The following is a 23,777-nucleotide window of genomic DNA, read 5'->3' as shown; positions in this document are numbered from 1 at the left end:
GCTGATTAAGAAGAGCTCTTCCCTTGCGTACTTACCCTAAATAAACAGGCAAGACTAAAAACATCCAATGTATCATGAAGAATGCTCTAAGTAACATGAGGCCAGCTGGTAGGATTTCACAAGCCTGCCCAGCCCCCAAGCCCCTAATAAGACTGTGCCTGTGGTTCCCTGCCTTAAGGAATGGTGCTCTCCTACAGCAAGCCAGAGATGCCACTGATATCTAGGGAGCCAAGACTGGGAAGAGAGAAGTACAAGTAAGAATAAATCCTTTGCCCCAGAAGTCTCCTGACCTGCTGGTATCAGGGCAGGCAGGCACAACACTGTTTCCTTGCCCCCCTTCTACTCCCTCTCCAAAGAGTCACATCAAGTGGGTGCCAGCGCTTCCCACATCAATGTCGGCTTTACCACCCTGATTCTGAAGGAAGAGTCCATATGCTTATCTTCTACAATAGCATGGTAATTGAGTTTGAGGGCTAGTTTACAGTTCAATATTTATGTAATTCCAAGAATACCTATCTGCAAGGTATTATCTGCAGTACATATCTGCAAGGAAGCCTGAAACCACATCATTTACTTATTTGTGATTCTGCCCAACTATAAACTTCGCCACATATGTCTATCTACAGAGGCCATCAGCATCAAAGGAATAATGTCTAACAAACAGGTGAAACTTTCTTTTTTAAAAAATATTTATTTGAGAGAGAGAGAGCGCGCGCATGCACGCAAGGGTGAACACACAGAGGGAGAGAGAGAAGCAGGCTCCCCACTGAGCAGGGAGCCCAATGTGGGGCTCAATGCCAGGACCCTGGGATCATGACCTGAGCCGAAGGCAGATGCTTAACCGACTGAACCACCCAGGCTCCCCAGGTTAAAATTTCAAGTGCAACAGTTTCCACTGTGGAACTACAAAATGTTACATCCTTCAAACCTTAACCTATTGGCTAGACATCATATTTCTTTCCATCTACTTTCTCAGTCAATCGCTGAAAAGGCTCAGACCATTGGAAATACATACTCCTTTCTGATTCTGATATTCTGCAAAGGCCACTGCTTCATACACACTATAAAAGAGGAGATTTTCTTCCTCCTCTTTGAAATACTCTCCGCAGGCCAGGGAATCCCTCACAGAGGGATTGCATTGAGCCAGCAGAACCTGGATGCCAATGGCTTCATAATCTCTACGAACTTCTTTCAGTGTGTGGATCCCTGCTGTATCTAAAAACTGTATTGCGCTACAGTCAATCACTATGGTATGAAGATCCAAGGGATCATGGGAAAGTTGCACGGAAACTTCATCCTGAATTCCACTGCGAATCACTGTCTCCTTCGTGATCTTTCTCTTTGCGGCCTTCTTCCGAGCGGCCTTTACTAAGACTGGGTTGAGAGTCTTTTTGTATAAAGCAGATTTAAAACATTCTTTGTTTATGTAGTAGAGAGGGGCTACAAAACGGAATATCTTGATGCCCGGCTTAGTCTGAAGATTCTTGTAAGCAGACACGGATTCAAAGATTTCAGACTCTTCCACCAAACCGAGCAATGAAGTCTTTGGCTTCTGAGTGCGGAGAATGACACAAAACATAGAAAAACAAACCCCAGTAAGCAGGCCTATTTCAGTACTTATCAGTGCAGAGGACAGCATGGTAACAAACCAGATAACTGTATCCATTCTGCTAACCTTCCACATCTTGGGCAGATCCTTAAATTTAAGTAGGGCTCCCCGGAGATTTACAATGGTGATTACACCAAGGACACTTTTCTGAAGGGAATAGAATAAAGGAGCTATTACCAGGAGGACCAACAGAAGAACCAAAGCTGTCACCACACCAGAAAGCTGAGTTTGGCAGCCTGTTGATTCTTTAACCAAGGTCTTTGCAAGAGCTGCGCTAGTAGTAAAGCAGTGGAAGAAGGAAGGGATGATATTGCAAAAGCCAATGGCGTACATCTCCTGATTGGCTTTGACCGTGTAGCCATGTTTTTTGGCAAACATCTCAGAAAGTGATACAGTGATAGCAAAACCAATGATCGAAATAGCTATTGCATCTACAGCCAAACTAGGAATTAGGTTCCAGTCGGGTGCTTTTGGCGGCATGAACCCTGTGGGAATTGACCCAGCAATACTGGTATTGTAGTTCTCATTTAGTTTTCCAAAATGAGAGGCTAGCGTGGCTGCCACAACGACAAGGAGTTCAGTTGGAACTGGTGCCTTAAGCTTGGACTTGAAGTGCTCATTGAGTTCTTTGGTTGGCAAGAGAACCAAAAGGCACAAAAGGCTGGTGATGAGATCACAGAGATTGGTCTTATGGATGTTTCTGAAGATTTGTATCCAAGTGGCGACGAGCGAGCCCGCACCACTACTCCGAGGAAGGCTGAGCCCAAGGAGATACTTGGCCTGAGACGTAAGAATAGTGAAGGAGGCACCAGTGACAAATCCACTCAGCAAGGCGTCTGAGAGGTAGACAGAAACAAAGCCCACTTGGAAGAAGCCCATCGCTACCTGGAAGGAAGGATATATAAGTGTTAAATGTAAGTGGAAAAGAGCTTCTAAACCCTCTAAATAAATACCCTGGCATTGCTTTGCATGGAGATGTACCTGCAGCATCACAAAATGTCAGAGGTAGGAAAAAATTAACTGTACATCAGTCCTCTCGTTCTACTGACACGCAGAGGGCTAAGAAACTAGCCCAAAGTCACACTGTTTCTCAGCCCGCATGAGACAAGAACTGAAGATTCCTACTTTCTTCTACAATGTGTCTTAAGCATGAATAAAGTTCAGACCTCTTTGGAAAAGAAAAAATTCTTAAGGATCCACAAGAAATTATAAAAACTCAACCTGGAAAAATTCTCCTAATTAAAAAACCATGTGTTTTCATTAAATTATGAATCGGTACTATAAAAGTGAAGTTTTAACTGATAAAACAAAAAACTGGATTCACATCAAAGAATCATATTGAAAATTATTATAGCACACACTCATGTCAACCTCATGCCGAGAAACTCTTCTCATTCAGTGTGTATGTGCTGGTGCCAAACTGCCTCCCATACCAAATCTGCGTCCTCAAAGACAAAACTTTTTCATTTCTTTATTTTTTCCTCTTCCCAATGATTCCTCAGAATTCTACTGAGCCTATTCTACTGAGACATTAATACTAATAAAAAAGCAAATACAGACCCCGCAGAGGCCCCCACTCTTCTGCCTGTCACCCGCTTCTGCCTCTCCTCTTCACCGGACACCACACGAAAGGAGCTACTCTCCCTCCCCTAGCCCACACTGGAACCAAATGCCTATAACAGAGAAGAGGTTTAATGCTGGCATTGACTCCTGGAGGCCAAAATACAGGGGCAGGATGATAATGGTCGCTTAGCAGATTCTATGGGAGACCCAAAGAGAATCTAATTTTCTAATCCTTTCTTCTGGCTAATAATACGAAATGGTGGTTCTCAATTGTTCCCCAGAAGTCCAAGAAAATTGCCATCTTTGGTGAGAGTCACTCACCAGAGCAACAAATCTAAAGGTGGGGCATCTACAATTTGAAACCACCTGCCCGCCTCCCTTTGCCAACCTGCAGCCTGTTACCCTCCTCCTGGCTTGTTCATGCTGACTCTGCTGATAAGCAACCACACATCATCACAAGCAAACCCAACGTTTCTCAACGTGTAAAATGACGGAGTTGTCCCGAGTGATCTGAGGTCCCTAGCTGGTCAACGTTTTTACAACCAGATAATGACAGTCTGGCTGACTGAAATTCCTTGGTTAAGAGGCAGCCTAAGGTTGAGAGAAGGTTAAGAGAAGCAGCCTTATCTCTTACCTGCGGAGTCAAACCCGGGCTTGAATTTTGGCTCTATCCCTCACATGTCCTGAGCATTCAATGAATGACAGCTTTAATTACTACACTCTCTGAGACCCCTGAGAGATCTGAGATTTCAAGTACAGGGATTGCTTTTGCTAGAAAGAATGACTCGGGCCACGGTTTCTTACCTGGTAAACTCCAGCCAAGAAGGTCACCGTGCTGCCAATTGCGATCGCGTAGCAGCTTCTGTCACACATCCAGTCCGATGTCTGGTTTAACAGCTCGCTCCCATTGGAAACCATCCCGAAATGAGAAGGCGTGCCCTCGGCAGTGTCATAGCCGGCTTTGAGTAGTTCTCGGTCAACTACCTCACCTATCATAAGGCACAATATTCCAAAAATGCCCACAGAGATGTGACGGGAGGTACCCAATAAGAAATAAATGATGCTGGCAAAAAAAGAGGTATACAGCCCATAGATAGGCTCTTGGCCAGCCAACAGGGAGTAAGCAATGGACTGGGGCACTAACAGGATGCCCACGATCAAGCCAGACATCACATCCCCTAAAATGTTTTTCTTCAGATCATATTTTGGGAGCCACTGCAAAACAGGAAGGAAACCCAAAATCATATTTTTGGCTCTGGCTGGACTGCACTGGCAACTCTTGTGCAGTTTTTTAATGACGAATTGCTTGAAGTCAGTAGCTGACTTCTCTTGAGGCTCCATGTGGATCCTACGGTAAGGTGTGCTTTGATCACTTGCTTCAAATTGCTTCAAGGCAGTACCTGAGTCTCTTTCGAGCTGCAGATGCATATCAGACAGAGAACAGTTTTGGTGATTTTCTTCAGCTGAATTCTTAGGTGACAGATCATTTTGCTCTTTACTTTCCAAAGACATTTCTGGAGATAGACGCTTCAGCCTTCTACCTTGAAGAAAACACCAGAATTAATGGATTAAGTAATTCTCAGTGCTCACACATTTTAACAGTTCTATTTGTCTTTTGTGAGAGTGAAGAGGAAGTTCAGTTTGGGGGCAAGTATCAGATTCACTTTCTTTACTTGAGCCTCGTATGTCTTGATCAGGGAAAACAAAAACAAAACCAGACCAAAACCAGCCAAGTCAAAGCAAATAAGTCATTAGGTATGGGACTTCCCAAAGTATAAACTATCAAGAATTTTTCTCCATCTCTGCCTGGCTCCCCTCGCAGTTTTCCCCTCCAGAAAAGGTGTCAGGATGGCCTGTCCCCTCCCACTATCACTGTCGTCTTTCCAAGTTTTTCACTCCCTGGTATGCCACAAAACAGGATCTAGTCTCAAACCTTCACTGCTGCCTGCAAGTCCCTGAAACTAAGATGGTCCTTTTCTTGTAATAGACCATAAAGCTTACCAGATACTTCACAAGTGAATGCCTTTGTGTTAGCTGTTTGCTTAGCTTAGAATGGCGGTCAACCTCTCTGACCATCAAGGTTCTAAGCATTTTTATACCCAGTTAAAATGCTACCTCTTCTACAAAGCACTGACCAATCCCCTAGCCCAAGTGAATCACTATACTCTCTGTATCCCATAGCATTTTGCAGCTTCATAATAGTACTAATCACACTTTTGTGTTAGTTAAGTAAGAGTCTCTCCAGTTCCTGGAGGAAAGGATATCTTGTTCACCACTGTAATTACCAACAAATGTACAACAACTCTGAGACAGGAGACTTACAACGTATTTGAATGAATCAAAGGACAAATGAATACACAACTTTATGACTGTGGCCAGAGATTAAAATATATTAGATGGAAGACTCAGAAAATTTCCTGTTTTGGAATTGACAGAAAAATATACCCTTTACTGTAAAAGTAACACACATTAATTTTGTTTGGATGAAGGGGCTATAGCTGGTCATCCCATTTAACCAGAGTGAAATAATAGTTACTTTTTGATCTTATTAAGTTATAAAGAAGAAAAGAACAGATTTAGATGACCACTTACCCTGAGCAAGTCAATCAGATTTATGGATACACACAGCAGCTCTTCATTCCTCAGTGCAACCCGTCTATAACTCTCTTCTTACTTCCTACTCAGGCCAAGCTAGTTTGAGTACATTTCTTATGTCCTTCTATTTTGGAACAGCTCTTGGTGATTCCTGGGTCAAAAGGCTTTTCCAAACCTAAGATATGCAAAACAGGCATAAGAAAAAACCAACAAAATCCTAATCTTGCCTGACATGGCTGCTATCTGGGAAGGAAAAAGATAAAAGTTAATACTAGAAAATGCAACAGAGTGATGGAAACTGTAAGAAAGAATTGAATTGAAATACTAAAAGTGAAAAACACACTTAATACATGAAGAATGAATGCCTCTGACAGGGTCATCAACATATTTGACAGAGTCAAAGAAAGAATCCATGAAATCGAGGACCAGTCAAAAGAAATTACCCAAAGTGAAAAAGAAAGAAAAAACAGAATTTAAAAAAAAAAACAAACAATAACAATAATGTAAGAGAATATCCAAGAACGATGGGACACATTAAACAATCTAACTTATTTATAATTGGAATCCCAAAAGGAGAGGACAAAGAATGGGCAGAAAAAAATATTCGGAAACACAGTAGCCAAGAATTTTCCAAAATTAAAGACAGACACCAAACTATAGATCCAAGAATCTCAGAGAATACCAAGAACAACAAATTTAGAAACAAAAATAAAACAAAATCCCACACCTACATATATCATACTCAAGCTGCTAAAAGCAAAGATAAAATCCTGAAGACAAAGATAACATCTGAGACAGCCAAATTGAAATGCACAGGAACAAAGACAAAAATTATAACTGATTTCTCATTTGAAACATCAGAAGATAACAGGGTAATGCCTTTATCACAGAAAAACAGCTGTCAACAATTCTATAACCAGAGAGAATATCTTTTAAGAGATGGAGAAATAAAAACTTTCTCAGACAAATACTAAGAGAACTTCCAGTAGACCAGTGCTACTGTATTTACATATATCAGACAGAAATAGGTCTACACAATACACAACAAAGAAATAAAAGAAATAAAGTCCAGGAACGGAACACATGAAAATAAAATAAAATCCATTTTTAAATTTATAATATCTTTAATTGCTCTAAAAGATAAACCTCTAAGTAACAACAGGAATGCATTTTGCATATGCAAAATAAAATATACAAATGTAAAATTGTATAAACTATATAAAAATAGCACAAAAAATGGGTGGAGGAATTGGGAATTGTAAGGTCTTAAACTAGATATGAAGTGATAAATTATTATTTGAAGGCAGGCTCTGATAATAGATGTATATTGTAAACCCGAGAGTAACTACTAATTTTTTAAAAATACAAATAATACGACAATTGTAGAGAGAAAACAGGATCATAAAATTTTTTCAATCCGAAAGAAAGCAAAGAAAGAGGAAAAAAAGAACCAAAAGTAAGTGGAACACAATGGGAACAGCTTGCAAGACGGTAGAATTTAAAACAAACAAAAATAATTACAACTGTGAATAATCTAAACATGTCAGTTAAAAGGTAGTGAGTTTTAGATTAAATTTAATAAATAAAACCCAACTATATGCTATCTATGAGAAGCCCAATATTTATTTATTTATTTGCTTACTTACTTATTTTTGAGAGAGCATGAGGGGAAGGGCGAGGGAGAGCCAGAGGGAGAGAGAGAATCTTAAGCAGGTTCCACGAAAGGCATAGAGCCTGACACAGGGCTAGATATCATGACCCTGACATCGCGACTTGAGCCAAAATCATGAGTCAGTCACTTCATCAACTGAGCCACCCAGGCCACCCAAGAGACCCACTTTAAATATAGATAGATTATAAAAGTGAAAGGACTTGCCTAATGCAGTAATTCATTTAGCTTGTAAATGACTGAGCCAGGTAACAAAATCCAGATTTTAGGACTCTAAGCATAGCTCTTTTTGAGCATGGTGCTTTTCCTACCACCTATCTAATTAGCTTTCTCTAACCTCAGATACTTCCAAACACGTTAGAATTCAGCTACCCTACACATCCCACTTTCACCTACCTGCTCCCTAGCATTGGTAACTACAAACGCGTACCCTACTCTCCATTCACTATAATCTTGGCCACGGTCCTTTTCATCTCTAGCTCTCAAAAATTTAGGTATTTGTTCACAAACAGTCCTAGAAGTGGAACCGATAACAGCCATCAGTCTGAATTCCTAGAAGTGGAACCGATAACAGCCATCAGTCTGAATCTAAAAGCCGTCTATAGTCTCCATCATCTGTCCTACTCACCTCCTAAAATTCTCCTCAACACTACATATTTTTTCCCTTTCACACTATTTTAAAACCCAAAGCAACATAAAACTACACTAAAAATTGTCTTAAACTAAATTGTAGGTATGACCTTCATACAAACTAAGCTCCTTGAGAACAAGCTCCACTCTAAGTAGTCTTTGTATCCTCCAAGATGTCCAGGTATATGCTTTCTAAAATAGGAACTACAACACTGGCTAAGCAAATAACTCAAATACAGAAAAAAGGTAGGATGCAAAGCAATATTTATTTTCAAGTGGCAATATCTACTCAGGAACATATTTTTCAAATACCCCTTTTTGCACAAAAATCCTCTCACTTCCCCAAGACAATTACTGCTTTCAATTATAGTATTCATCAATTGCTCCATGAACATTAAGAAATGACAGTGTTTATCCTTGGAATAGAGCTTATAGCCAGACATCCATTTTAAGGAGGTTGAAATACAAACTATACATTCCATTAAGTTTAACAAAACATGATTCTACTGTAACGTCTAGGCTAGTTTCTCCCTCTAATAACACTGATCACTGAGAGTGAGAAGAGGAAAGGTTCAAGAGGAAAACATTCGAGCTTTCCACATTACTTTGCAGGAATCCAAAGTGGGAAAAAAAATATTTGAGGGGCACCTGGGTGGCTCAGTGGGTTAAGCCTCTGCCTTCAGTTCAGGTCATGATCTCAGGGTCCTGGGATCGAGCCCCACATTGGGCTCTCTGTTCAACGGGGAGCCTGCTTCCCCCTCTCTCTCTGCCTGCTGCTCTACTTGTAATCCTTCCCTCTCTGTCAAATAAATAAATAAAAATATTTTTTAAAAAACCATTTGAAAAATACATTTACATATGCATACATTAAACAACAGTAGCTCAGGCAACACAAAAAGGAAAGACATTTCTGTACTTCCTTCTTCAACAGCACACACACAGCTGTGACCACCTAGAAGGTGGTCTGATCCAGATGAGTACCAGCAGCTCTGGCACAATATCCATGTGAATAACCAAGAGGTTAGAGCAATGGACTAGAAGAGAGGTTACACCTCTTCTGTATATGCCCAACAGCGGTCAGCAAACTTCCTTTTGAAGATTTGGATACAAGCAAAACAATGTCTACTTTTGGTAATTACGGCATAGGATTTTAACAACAGTGCTTATATAACAGTTGTGCAATTCGTGAAACTGAAGTGCCCTTTCAGACGGCAATTATGTTCAGAGGAGAGCAGTAAAGTCAGCCTCTGAAACAAAATGGCTCCATAGTCATGCTTTGCTCGACCTGTCTGTACATGCCACACTTGTTGCTACATAAAAGTGAAGCCGCAGACCACCATGATCACAGCATCTGCACAGGGGAGAAATCTCCAGGAGCTGGAAGAGTTTAGAAAGGCTTCAAGGGAAGAACCTGTCTCATGTCTCACCTGGGCTCTAAAGTCTGGGTCAGAGTTGAAAGAGTAAGAGAGGACTTGGAAAATGTATGAGGGAGAAGAAAACTCAGAGATTGTTCTGAGATTGGCAGAAAAGAATGAGAAATTAGAATGTTTTCAGCACCAGATGCACATGGGAAATTGGTTTAAGAGGAAGTTGCAAAGGTACCTGGGAGAGATTCTGGAGGATTCTGTATGCCAGCTTAAAAAAGGCAGACTTTGATGTGCAGGCAGTACAGAGTCCCTGAAGGTTTCTGAGAAGGGTTTAAAATATCACTCATTTGATAAATAATTATATGTTATCTTATTACATCTTCTGTTATGCTAATATTTCTTTTCCTACTAAGCAATTAATATTTTAGCTTTTTTGTCTTTTATAAATAAGGAAAGAACTTAAGGTTGTTTTAGAAAAAAACTAAACCATAAAAGGTACAACTAAGGTAGAGTCTCCATTTACACAGTGCCATCTGGTCCTCCAACCCACTGTTGCCAGACAAATCCAGGGAAGATCATAGCTCCACACCTATCTCCAACCTATTCACGGGTACCCTCAGCCAGGATGGCTGGAGCCTAGGCAAACTGTTCCAGGCCCTAGACTGAGAAGCTAATGCTGTGAGAGGGCAGGCCTCCTGAAGCAAAAGGAAAGACTGTTTCCCATCAGATGAAAATTCAGACCCATCTTTGTTCCATGGGTTTGCAACCTTTGCTTATTCTACAAATGTTCATTAGTGTCAACAAGCCTTCCAATGCTGGATTGGTTGACTTTTCTATGGGAGCTCCTAGAGATTGGATACTGGTCTTCATTACATCATAAATATTTACTAAGCACCTACTATAAGCTAATCACTGTGATAGACACAATGCATCAGAACCTAGGCCCAAACCAAGGTGTCAATCTTTCTTTTCCCTACCCCACTAATCCTATATATGATCCTCAACAAGTCCTGTCTGCTCCATCTCAGACGGCTATCCATCTTCTCCCTACTACCCAAAGTACCTGGAATCTAACCACTTTTCACTCCCCTCCACCATCTTATCTGGGCCACTCTAATAGCCTATGAAATCTGAGCCCTGCCCACCTCTCTACCTTCATTTCCTACTGCCCTTCTTGCTGTTTCTGGAACATGCCAAGTTGATTCTCTTTCCAGGGTCTTTGCACTTGCTCAAGCTCTCTTTGCCTGGAATAATCACCCCCAGATCTTTGCAGGGTTTTTCTCATCCTTCAGATCTCAACTGAGTATTATCTCCTTAGAGAGACCTTCCTTGATCATTCCAAATAAAATAATACTCCACCCCATCCTTCTCTAAACCCTTACCTGGCTTTATTTCTTCATAGCATTATTATACTATGTATTTATAAACTAAAGAAACTATTACAGTCTTTCTCACACATACAGTATCCCCAGTAACAAAAACAATGCTTAGCACATAAGGATCCGTAAGTTCTTGCTAAAATGAATAAGAACCCCAGTTTCTCCGCACAGTCAGAGGGTTAAGACAATGATAAACAATGAGCTATCACAATCTAAGTGCCATCAACAGAGGTCTGGCATATTCGTAGAATGCAGCATAGGGTGCAGGCCAATGTGAAGAAGTTGCAAATAAGAAAGGAAAGGAGACTGAAGCCAGTGAAAGGTCCCAGGATAATCCAAGACCCAGGAAAGCGTCACCCAGAAAATGCCAGATTCCTGGGGTGAAGCTGCAGGAAATTAAGACTAGACTGAACGATTAGTTTCTCATTTGATCCCAAAAAGCCTGGACTTCATCCCATGTGCTACAGCTGACAAAGGCATGAACTCCAAGGCGGGGCAGGGGTGCAAGAGGTTTGACATTTTGGTGGTACAACCAGACAAGAGACAAGAAAGGAGAAGGACAAGTCTAACACAAATCGTGAGGTGGACTACATACAAAAGGAAGAATGATGTCTAGGAACACGGAAAAGGAAATGGAAAGAAAGGAGACAACAAAAAGTTTGACTTTAGGTTTCACAGGTTTGACATTTCCCTTAGATGTCCAAATGAGGATGCCCAGTGAGCACTTAGAAATGGAGTGTCAGGTGCCTGGGTGGCTCAGTGGGTTAAAGCCTCTGCCTTTGGCTCAGGTCATGATCCCAGGGTCCTGGGATCAAGCCCCACATTGGGTTCTCTGCTCAGCGGGGAGCCTGCTTCCCCCTCTCTCTCTGCCTGCCTGTCTGCCTACTTGTGATCTCTGTCTGTCAAATAAATAAAATCTTTAAAAAAGAAAGAAAGAAAGAAAGAAAGAAAGAAAGAAAGGGGGTGTCAAGCCCAAGAGGGAAGCGGAAACTGGAAAAATAAATGAGGAGAGGAGTATGTTGGTCATTAACACATAAATGGTATCTCATTTTTCTCTGAATTTCCATTGTTTAGATGTTCAGTGAATGAGCTGAATATATGCTTTACCTCCTCAACTAGATTACAAATTGTTCAAGGAGATGTTTTACACTTTTTGCAAACTCTCATAATACCTAGCATAAAATTTGGCACATGGAAGGCATTTAATAAGTATTTTGTTATGGAAAGACTGATTTCTATTTTTAAAAAGAACAAGTACTCTATTTTTTTAACCAAAAAAAGTCCAAAAAGAATTACCTTTGCCTTCTAAAATCTGAGTTCTGTTTCTCTGAAAGGTAATTGATACACTGCTGGTGGGAATATAAAATGGTACAACCCCTGTGGGAAACAGTCTGGTAGTTTCTCAAACAGGTAAAGAGAATTACTACATGACCCAACAATTCCACTCCTAGGGATATAAGCATCCCCCAAAACAATTAAAAACAGGGACTGAAATATTCGTATGCCACCATTCATAATAGCATTATTCATAGCAGCCCAAAGATGGAAACAACCGAAGTATCCACCCACAGATAAATGGATAAACATTGTGGCACAAGCCATACAATGGAATAGTGTTTAGCCACTAAAAAGGAATGTAGTTCTGATACTCTTCATCTACATCATGGATGAACTTTGAACCGGTGTCGCGAAGTCAAAGAAGCCAGGTACTAGAGGACAAACACTGTATGATTCTGCGTACATGAGGTATCTACAATAGGCAAATTTACAGGGACAGAAAACAGATTAGAGATTACCAGGGACTGCAGGGAATGATTTCTTTCTCAATGGTTACAGTCTCTTTTAAGTTTTAAAAGTAACAACTACCAATAGTTACACAACATTGTGAATCGTACTTGATGCACTGAACTGTAAGTTTAAAATGGTTAAAATGGCCAATTTTTTTTTTTAAGATTTTATTTATTTATTTGACAGAGAGCAGGAAAGTACAAGTAGGGAGCAGGGAACCCAATGCAGGGTTCAAACCCAGGGTCCTGGGATCGTGACCTGAACCGAAGCGAAGGCAGTCATTTAACCAGCTGAGCCACCCAGGCGCCCCCAATTTTATTTAATATATATATTTTAACATAAACAAAAGTAGGAGAGGAAGCATAGTACTAAAAAGTTCTTATCCTATACACGAAATGGTTTACTATTACTGAAGGTAGGCTGTGATAAATTAAGGATTTCTACTATAAACCCCAATGCAATTCCATTAATCACAAAGAGTTATGGCCAATAAACCAACAAAGGAGATAAAAACGGAATCACAGAAAATACCAAATAATCCAAAAGCAGACAGAGAAGGGGAAAGAAGCAGGAATCATATAAAATAACCTAGATCTAAAGTTTGTGGAAAACTTGAGAAGTCTTAACATTAACCTAATATTGATGTGAACAAGTCCTCTACCAAAAGACTCTCTTCACTTATGTGGAAAAATCTCAACTAAACTAGACTGTAACTGGCGTGGTCTGTGTAGTCTGGAAATAATATCCCAGGACCCACACTGCTTGTAAGCAGAGGTACGGTGCCTGGAACCAAAGCCTGTCTGATTCACACCTATTCTGTCTCTGGACTGCTTATTTTGAAACTTTGCAAATCTTCAGAAAAGTTAAAAGAATGATACATGGAACACTGGTATATTCACATTTCCTATTACACAACTTAACAATTCACCCATTGTTAATGTTTTGCTACATCTGCACTTTTGCACTCTGCAAACATACCTGTTCGGGGTTTCTCCCATTCAACTACTTGAAAATTGCAGACATATTTTAGCCTTAAAAACTTAATGGCAACAACATTGTTTTTGTTTTTTAAGATTTTATTGATTTTTCAGAGAGAAAGAGAGAGCACAAACAGGGGAGAAGGCAGGCAGAGGGAGAAGCAGGCTTCCTGCCGAGCAAGGAGCCAGACTTGGGACTTTGATCCCAGGACTCCAGGATCATGTCCTCAGCCGAAGGCAGACTCCCAACCAACTGAGCTACCCAGACATCCCGGAACCAACATTTTTTAACCACCACGTATGCTGCCTCTTCTTCAAAAGCAGCATTCATTAACAACATGAGAGCAAACCATTTGGATACACCCTTCAAAAATCTGCAAGTGCTCCCCACCTCCTACAGCATATAATTAAAAAGTTTAGTATAGGTTTCTCTCCATAAATGAGCTGAACCTGCCTTTCTTTTGCTTCCTTCCAAGCACTACGGTTCTAGTCACCAGTCCATGAAAACATTAAGCATCCTATGTTCCTCTAGGTCTTTGCTCATGTTGTTCATTCATCTGGAATGCCTTTTCTTTCTATCTCCAACTATCTTGGTCCTTTTCCTACTCCTTTAAAGCCCACCTCAAATGCCAGAGGACAAAGGGGTTAAAACTTCTTTGGCTATGCTACCCTGACATATTCGATATAACTAGTTAGCACTTAAAGTCACATGTCTTTCAAACTAGAGTGCATATTTAAAGGCAAACACCAAGTCATCCTCATTCCTACGTAACCCAAGACCTGACACAGTGCCTCCCATTGGTGTACGGTGGTATACCTATATTTATTGAAATAAAAGTGGAGTTTCAAGTAAATGTAATGAAGACAAAAAAGTCTTATTTCCCAGTCATCACCAGTGATTAGCAATGTTCACTTATGTCTGTGATGCAAAAAGTAGAACTACCATAAAGCTTAGGCGAGTAGCACAAGCACTATGACGTATTATTTCTGGTATAAAGCCCAATGTAAGACAGAAAAGTAAAATACCCAAGAGGAAAATAACTTAATGTAAAACAAGGATCAAACTATTAAATAGTTCCTTAACAGTAATTCACTGCTTTCAAACAGATTTCATATACATCTCCCATTTGCCTCCTCAATAAATCTGAGAAGGGATTATGAATCCTTTCCTCCAGTCACTTGCTCAACTAGTAGGACCAGATTCTCAACCCTCATTTTCCAATTCCCAGGGTTCCCTCTCTTTCTAAAATACCACTTTACCCCCAAGTCTGTTTCCTTGCTATGAAGTTTTGAGAGCTAGATCAAATCAACAGTTCGTGGTTAAGTGCTCAACTCATTTCTGAACCTTACTAATTTTACTAAGTGAAGGTAAACTGCTTGAAGCAATATCCACATTATTGAAGCAGGGTTGGTAAAGGATTAATAATAAAATTACTTTTATCTTTCATATGACACCCACGCAGTGGTAACATTTTCATTTTCCTTTTCTATCCGGAGGAATAATGTAAAATTTACCTCTGTAACTATACTTTGGTTAGAGTAATTCATACCCCAGCCAAGAGTCAAACAAGCCAAGCAGGTTCCTACCTCCATCCACTTCTGCTGGCCCTCTAACTGGAATGCTGCTTGGGGCTATGTTCATGGCTTTGCTTCTTGCTTCTTGTAGGTTTCTGCCCAACTTCTGTCCTAATGAGTTCCTTCCCACACACAACTTCTAAAATAGCACCACTGCCATTGCCTTGTCTCCTTCCCAGGCCCATCCCTGCCCTGCAGTCCTATCCCTCTTACTTGGCTTTATTTTTCTCCATGGCCCTTCTCACCATTTTGCACTGTATACATTCATTCATTCATTCATGGTTAACTGTCTTTCTCATGAGGGCAAGAACTTGCTCTGTTTTGTTCACAGCTGTATCTCCTATGCCTGGACCCATGTACAGCACCTAACCAGTGCTTAACAAATATTTCTTGAGTGAATGGATGAATGATAGCTTAATAGCTATGGAGTAAAGAAAAAGCAGTGACCCCTCTCTCTCCACCTCCATTCACCCTAACTAAGCCATGTCAAGAAATTACAGTTTGGTAACCATCTGCTTGGCGGTTTATGCTCAGTAAAGGTAACGTCAGTGCTCAAAATGCTCACCCCTCATAGATCTAATCTAGACCTGTCCAAAGCCCGGAATATGTAAACTCTAGGTCTTCCCCCAGGGAGGCAGCATATTATAGTACAATGCTATTCAAATACAGAGATCTTTTAAAATTCAGATTCTCAGGCAAATTCAGGAATGAGATCCAAGACTGCACCCTGGGTGACTCAGAGCCAGGGAGGTGAGGGCCACACTAGGAGAATCACGGGGTAAGTACTGGAATCAGACAGATCTCTATTCAGATCCCAGCTACACTATTCAACAACTGCATGGCACTGGTGAAAAACTTCATTTTAGCCAGCATCAATTTCTCACCTATAAAATGGGCTAACTTGCAAGTTGTATAAAGCTAACCCAAGTACTTAACACAGTGCCTGGGCACATAGCATTTGTTCAAAAACACGACAGCTACTAGTCTGTCCTTGGAGAGTCTTGAAAGGAAAACAAATGCGCTTATTTCTTCCAACAGGCTTGGCTCTCCATTTCTTACTCACTCGACATTCAAAAACAAGAATTTCTGCTTAATCCAATATTGGATATCACATTAGTTCCAGATTTTATATAAAGAGGACCACAAATAAGGAAATGGAAAAAAGGAACTAGAATGGGTGCTGGAAAGTTTAAGTTCTATATGCTTCTAACTCACATGGTCCCCAACCTGTGCAAAGAAAGGGCCTAGCCTGATATTCTCTGAGTTTGGGAAAGCTGGGTACAAGTCCTAGCTCTGAGAAGGGCTTGCTGTATAATGTCAGGCAAGGATCTGGTCCTCTCTGTGTCCCTTCAGTGGCCCCATCCGTCCAGTGAAAGAATTTCAACTTAATCTACGAAGAAGTACAGTTCCTGATTTGTACTTAACCAGGTGTGTGTGGTTTTAAAAACCAAGATAATGAAGTCCTCTTGCGCGTCCAAGCCTCAGTTTCCCCATCCGTCCAAGGGTGGTAGTGGTGGCGGCTCCAATCTCCTCGGTCTTTTTCTCCCAGTTATTTGGGTTCCAGACGGCTAGATGAGGACTCCGGCAGAAGAACTGCACCGCAGGAGGTGCGGGATATGTGTGGGGTAGGGGATGGGTTGCTGAGAAGCAGGGTCGGGATCGCTGCGGTTGGAGAAGGGGGTTGATCGCCCGTGCTGACCGAGGGTGCAACTCCGACGCACGCCCACCTACCACGGCCTGGCCACGACGCCCCCGCTTCCTCCCACCACGCCTCGGACACAGGCCGGGATGCCCCCAAGAGGGGCCCTCTGACCGCGCGCAGGCCGGCACCTCTCCCTCCTCCCTTCTCGCGCCCCCTCCCCTCCTCTCACCTCTCAGTCTGGAAGCTCCCGGCTCACCGAGGGCTCGCGGCACGTCCTCCACCGTGGCGAGACTGAGCGGACGCCCAGGCGCGGGCAGGTATAGCCCGGTCCCGGACCGGCCTCCCTTTAACCCGCGCGGCCCCTTCCCCGCCCATCGCCCGGCCCCCGAAAAAGGCGGGGCCCGGGCGGGACCGCGTGGAGCGGCCAGGAGCTACCCACAAAGAGGTGCGGAAGACCCAACCCTTACAACCGCTCCGGAGGTGGCAGTCACGTGGCCCCACCGGCGAGCGACGCGGCCGCCAGCCAATGATGCGGCGCGGCCCGCGGGGGTACCGCCCCCTGGCCGCTCTCCTCCTCGCGATTGGCTGCTCCGGGCAGTACCGCCACGAGTCCCAGTTTCTTAGGGCGAGTCCTCCTCCGCTTGCGCCTGCGAGGTATTATTACCGGTTTTCCACCCTAACTCTGAAAGCGTAGGGAGGAAAAAGTGTCAGAAGTACAGAAGCGTTCTGTGTAGAGCTGTTAAGTGTTCTGCGTTTGCGGGGGAGGGGCAAGGTCTTTATCGCTGATTTCTTGGGACCCCATTCCTTCCCACCTCCGCTTTGTAGCTGGTGAATGAAGGCCCAGAATGGGGAAAGGTCAGCTGGGACGTTAAGGGGTTTTGCCCTCAGTGTAACCTATTCTCTCCACTGAAGGTCCCAACATCCAGAGTTGCCTTTTAAGATGTGAATAAAAATGTAAGAATAAATATGAAATGTGATTCCAACCTCATTTAAGATAATCAGTGGGTTTTCTTGACATGTATAGATAAAATCAAATTCCTCCCTGAATGGTCTGGGCCCTGGCGCCTTTCTCCTCACCAGACATCTGTCTCTCTCTGCTCTCCAACCTTTGCTCGCCAAGCTTGTTCTCTTTTGGGACCCGAACACAGGTTCCGAATGCCTGATTCCTTTCTTGTCTCGGGTCATAGCCTAAAAGGCCCCCTCACTCCCAGGGAGGCCTACTTACCCTGCCAGTCACATCCTACCATGTCATCCTGCTTTAATTATCTGCCCCCTAACTGGACACTCTCTGATACTGAATACATGTTTATTCATTCTGTCTTCCTCTTGTTTGTAGCCTGTTGGGGGGTGGGGGTTGTGAGGAATGAAGGGGACACTAGAGGGAAGTGGAAGGTCAAGAGTACCTGTGAAAGAAGCAAAAGGGTTAACTTCCTTTCCCTCCCTTTGCAGAGAACCTCTTCACAGTAATTTTAAATAACTCAATTTCTTGTCTAGAGATGATCCTCAAGTTTCTGTCAACCATCAGATCCAGAGCTTCCAGAAGTCACAAGCCATACTGGGAATCAAAACGCCTGGGTTCTACTCCTGTTGCTGTCCCTTGTGACTGGAGATAAGTCAGTAGCTATTAGTGTTCTCATTTCTCCAAAGGTAGCTGATGCTCCACGACCCCCCATACCTAATGCACCCCTCCTTCCCACTCCTGGAGAGGGTCAAGTGAGGTAATGAGTGTCAAGTACTTTGCCAACTACCTGTAGGCTGCAAAACACACAGTGGCAACAGATGCTGAATTCTGGGTGTATACCTCTGGATGCACAAAAGTCTTCACATTCATTATTTAATTTAACCCTAATAGCAGCTTTCAAGGAGTTACTATATTATGATGCTCCCTTTATAGGTGAGGAAATGAGACTCAGAGATGTAAGGTGACTTGCCCAAGGTCCCAGTTAGTAAGTGACAGTAATGTGATTTTAACGCAGTTACATCTGATGGCAAAGCCCACTCTTACCCACCACACCCACTGTACTGGTCAAATGTAAGAATCCACCTTGCATCCTTGCCTCTAATAGATACCAGTAAAAACTGGTGTCTATTTAATAATTTAATAATGGCTATGATTTTTTTCTCTTATTCCACACTTTCTAATCCACATTACAGATGAGGGTCAGAATATTAAGTTACTTAAGAGGTCATGCAACTGGCCAGAAGTGGATTTTGATCTCAGATCAAACTGAGATGAAACAGAGGTCAAACTGAGAGCTGCCAGATGCCAAAACCCAAGAAGATGTGGATATGACCCACTGCAAGAGGGAGGTGCTACAAAGGAAGCTTTAGGCCAGTCAGTGGTGCCTCTCTCCCTCCCAGGTGAGCATCTCCAACTGCTAGTTAATGCAGCGGGCCTCTCCGCCTGCCCCGCAAGCACACATCCCCAGGGGACCCTGGAAGCGGATTTTGGTCTGCCATTCCTGCCTCACCTTCATGCTCTAGGTTCCTGCTGCAGGAACCTAAGAGGTGAAACACATAAGCCAAACCCTGCTCATCTGCTTTTCTTCAATGACAGCAGGTCAGCAGCCCAGCCCATAAACCCGGGCATTTTCCCTCCCATTGGTCTTGGAGTTCGCAGAGGTGCTGGCAGCTGGAGGTCACGTATTCTAGTCATTACTCTGTCCCAAACTGCTTTCCGAAAAGTAACTGAAGTGAGGGTGTTATGGGCCAACAAGTAAGTCATTTCAGGTGAGATGCCCCTTGAGGAATTACCTCCACAGCACTTCCTGACCAGACACACTTCCCAGGTGGGACCGGTCACTTGCTCTGATGCTATAGTGGGCCCCAGACTGACTCCCATGATCAAATAGGCTATTCCTAATTTGCTATTCTGATATATTCACTGCTATGGGTGTTACTTTTTTTTTTTTCAAGTTTGATTGTTCTTGAAAGCAGATAACATGTACAAGCAAATTTAAAAGATCAAAAGAGTTTAGGATGAAAAGTAAGTCTTTCTCCCACACTATCCATTCTTACCCCATTGTTCCTCCTGGAGGCAAACACAGCACCAGTTTCCTATGTTATCTTCCGGTTATTCTATACCAACAGTTCTCAGTCCTGGCTACACACCAGAATCTCCTGGAGAACTTTTAAAAGATAACAATGTTTGGGTTCCATTCCCAGATATTAAGATCAAATTCGAGTACAGTGAGCTCAGGCACTGATATTTTTAAAAGACACCCAGGAGATTCTAAGGCACACAGAGGGTTGGCAAACCAGTGATCTATGCAGATACAAGACGATGTCTCTTTACACAGAAGAAACATAAAATATACACTATTTTACACTTTTTAAAAATTAATATTCTATGTTGAAGACTGTTGTATATCAGTGCATAAAGAGCTGCTTTTTGGCTATCTACTGCTTGTTAGGTCCATTATTAAACGAAACGAGACTGAGACAAAGTGAAAGTTATTTAAAGCTTTATTTTATGACAAGTATTAGAAGTCAGACTGATTGGCCAGGGGAATGAGACTGAGACAAGGTGAAAGTTATGCAAAGCTCTATTCTATGCTAAGCATTAGAAGTCAGACTGACCGGCCAGGGCCGCCTCCGAAGAGAAGAGAGCGACCACCCCCGGCTTACAGGCTCAAGAATTGACTGACTGACTGGTCAGGGCCACATCCGAAGAGGGCGACCCCTCCGCATCTTACAGACTACCTTTTATAGAGCAAAAGTCTGGCCACACATAGGTGGCCAATGAGATTGTAGTCATGTTAGGTCACACGCAGGTGGCCAATTGAATTACAGTTGACCCTATAGTAGCTGTTTGACCCAGCCTGTTACTCTGGTCAGAATTGGTGCTCAAGGTTGACGCCCAAACGGTGGGGTTTACATTCTTTGGTGGTTAAGGAAAAAGTATGTGTGTTTCTTACTGATTGGATGTCTCCACCTGGCCCGACTCATCCTTGAATTCTGGGCTCTGTTATCAAGAATTGGCCGACCTGGCCTTGTATTCTGGGCTCTGTTAGTAGGAACTGGCTGACCATATTTTACTGGTTTCCCAGACTTGTTTCTAAGTAAGTTTCTCTGGGGGGAGGGGGGCAGGGTCAGTTTAAGTTTTACTGCACAAACAATAAAATGGCTTTTAACCAAGATGGAGTTGCTCTGGCTAAATAGGTCCTTACATTCCCCCCCTTTCTTTGGAGATTAGTCAAATCTTTGACTTTTCAGCCAGACTTTTGTTCCCTTATTATTTTCCTCTGAACAATTTTGACCCTTAAATCTTTAAGGTAGTTGAAGGTGGAAGGTATCATCTTCTGTAATTTCTTCCTGCTGAATAGGGGCATAGAGTTGTCCCTACCTATTTGGGTCAACATTAATCAGTTGAGGAGTGTGTAGGGGAGTTACAAAAGACAGAGGCAGGGCGCCTGGGTGGCTCAGTGGGTTAAGCCGCTGCCTTCGGCTCAGGTCATGATCTCAGGGTCCTGGGATCGAGTCCCGCATCGGGCTCTCTGCTCAGCAGGAAGCCTGCTTCCCTCTCTCTCTCTCTGCCTGCCTCTCCGCCTACTTGTGATCTCTGTCTGTCAAATAAATAAATAAAATATATTAAAAAAAAAAAAGACAGAGGCAGCTGAATCCAGCGCTGACAGTGAAGAAGTATCTCTATGTGTGGTAAGGATCATCTGTCATTGTGAAGTCATTGCAGTAACGGAGTCTCAGCACCAAGTAGAGAAACATTGAACAAAGCAACATATTAAAATTAATAAGGCTATAAGAATGAGAAACCTGAAAAGGAGATTTATCCATCCATCGCCAGTCTCCAGAATTAACTTTGTCAAGGTTTCTTTAAGAGTCTGGTTTATTGTGTTTTTACTTATCTGGAGTTTTGGGGCCGGTAGGCACAGTGTAGTTTTCAATTAGTGCCCATGGCCTTGCCCAATTTCTGTGAGATTGAACTCACAAATGAAGGGCCGTTGTCTGATCCGATCATGAGAGGTAATCCAAACCTAGGAATTATTTTTTAGTAGCTTTTGGCTACCACTCCTGTCTTTTTATGTTTGGCGTAAAAAGCCTCTACCCAGCCTGAAAAGGTATTCACAAAAACTAACATATACTTGTGTCCATAATTTCCCAGTTTCATCTCTGTAAAATCTATTTCCCAATAAATTCCTGGTTTCTTACCTCATTTTCTTTTCCCTCTTCCCATTTTAGCTCCTCCCGCATTTACCGCCTGACATTGAGCACATTTATCAACCACATCCTGAGCCATACGCTGTAATTTATAAACCTGGAACCGTTTGCCCATAAACTCTTTAAGTTTGCGTGTCCCCAAATGAGTGTCCTGATCTATTTGGCTTACTAATTTCTCCTAGTCTTTGAGGAAGAATTAACTTTCCTGTTCTAGTCTTAGCCCAATCCCCTTTATAATCTAATTTAGTCCATTTCTGTAAATATACCTGCGTCCTTGACCAGGAGGGCCATGGCAGCAATTACGTGGCGGCAAGGGGGACCCAGCCGCTACTGGATCTGGCTTCTTGCTCCAGAGTCTGAGTCAAAACTCCTTCAGTCACCCCTGCCTTTTCATCCACATACAAGTGGAAGGGTTTGGTAACATCTGGGATGGCCAATGCTGATTTCAGCTCATCTTGATCTCAGGGTCTTGAGTTCAAGCCCCAGACTGGGTTCCACACTGGGCATGGAGGAAAGAAAGAAAGGAAAAAGGGAAGGAAGAAAGGAAGGAGGAAAGGAAGGAAGGAAGAAAGAAGGAAAGAAAAAAAGAAATATTGTGGCTATCTTTGGTCACAGCAGCTGAATAGTATTCCAGTGTTTGGATTCACGGTCATTCATTTAGCACTGAGAGACATTTATGTTGTTGTCATTCTCTTAATATTACAAAGGGTGCTTTGAACTATTATAGATGTTTTCCCTCTGTCACGTACCTGACTCCTTGGAAGGGGCTTGGTCTTTTGTTCACTCACCTCTCAGGGCCACTGTGTGGCAGGACAGGAAGTAACCATTCTCAGGCTCAAGAAGAGATCCCTTCCCACTTTGGGCCTTTGAGGGAAATTGTGCTGAACTGTCCCAGAAGGAAAGAACAGAGAGCCAAGTAGTCAGGGAGAAAGGAGATTTTTGAAAGCCTCCCCAAGGCCAAGCAATGGGGGTAGGCTTTGCAGGACACTTGAGTGGCAAGAATTTGGGCCTCTTTCTGCCATGGGCAGAAGGGAGGAAATCCTCCCATATGGGTTGCCTGGGAGGTTGGAGGACCTCTGAATCCCCGTGAAGAGCAGAATGGTTAGCTTTGCAGGGTTCATACCAACCTGAATAAGGGGCACATTTATGGTATCAGTGTGAATGAAAGGCCAGAGGGTTGTTCCCTGGCTGCACTGAGTTAGACCAACAGGCCTTCACATGAACCTGGGCTGGGACAGCAGTAACAATAATTACCCAGATTTCATATCTTGCCAGCACTGTGGGATGGAGACTGGGAACACAGAACATTTAATTTGGAGAAAGAAAAAGCATGTGACTTTTAACCAGGGTGAAGGAGCATAAGTCACTTTTCCTACAAATATTTAGGTACAGAAAGTGATCTGTTATTTGACTTGTCCCAGAAATCACAAACCCTAGAATCCCAGATTTTTTCCTTCATGGGTATGTTCCAGGTGCACTGGGAGATGGTCATTCAAAACAGAACATGATCCTAGCATTAAAATGTTGACTTCCCCATTATTTCTTTACTTAAACTCTTGTATTTTGGGATAGCCAAGGCAACATCTTCAAAGATTAGTAGTGAAATCGTTCTGTCTTTTGGGGCAAGTTTTTTAATAACAAGTAAGAAAATAACCAAATAAGTATGCAAAGATGTTACTACACATATGATTCAGGGCACCTGGGTGGCTCAGTTGGTTAAGCAACAGCCTTCGGCTCAGGTCATGATCCTGGAGTCCCAGGATCAAGTCCCACATCAGGCCCTCTGCTCATCAGGGAGCCGGCTTCTC

The 23,777-nt window shown here is 42.7% G+C and overlaps 1 protein-coding gene across 5 annotated transcripts; it reads right to left on the bottom strand.

Annotated features, from left to right (window-relative positions):
* Window positions 1-773: 773 nt before the first annotated feature.
* Window positions 774-17,227, bottom strand: SLC26A2 (solute carrier family 26 member 2). Of its 5 annotated transcripts, none has more exons than XM_032851529.1 (4): window positions 17,024-17,227; window positions 5,765-5,942; window positions 3,977-4,713; window positions 774-2,494 (listed from the first exon to the last, which is right to left on the bottom strand). In XM_032851529.1, the coding sequence occupies exons 3-4, from the start codon at window positions 4,682-4,684 to the stop codon at window positions 977-979; spliced, it is 2,226 nt and encodes a 741-aa protein (XP_032707420.1). In that variant the 5' UTR covers window positions 4,685-4,713; window positions 5,765-5,942; window positions 17,024-17,227; the 3' UTR covers window positions 774-976. The 5 variants fall into 5 exon arrangements, with proteins under 5 accessions (XP_032707420.1, XP_032707419.1, XP_032707421.1 ...); XM_032851528.1 differs by having other exon boundaries at window positions 3,977-4,709; XM_032851530.1 differs by having other exon boundaries at window positions 3,977-4,714; window positions 17,051-17,077.
* Window positions 17,228-23,777: the final 6,550 nt, after the last annotated feature.

The sequence above is a fragment of the Lontra canadensis genome, unplaced genomic scaffold (assembly GCF_010015895.1).
Source record: "Lontra canadensis isolate GAN:19392208 unplaced genomic scaffold, GSC_riverotter_1.0 scaffold5, whole genome shotgun sequence".
NCBI lineage: Eukaryota > Metazoa > Chordata > Mammalia > Carnivora > Mustelidae > Lontra > Lontra canadensis.
Note: the sequence above shows the minus strand (reverse complement) of the source record. Positions and strands in the feature narration are given on the sequence as shown.

What these genes read in the sequence shown, in the direction of transcription:
- SLC26A2 (XM_032851529.1), bottom strand. Translation starts at nt 4,684, where the DNA reads ATGTCTTTGGAAAGTAAAGAGCAAAATGATCTGTCACCTAAGAATTCA. An exon ending in TCTTGGCTGGAGTTTACCAG is followed by an intron (nt 2,495 to 3,976) that starts GTAAGAAACCGT and finishes CCTTCCTTCCAG; the next exon opens with GTAGCGATGGGCTTCTTCCA.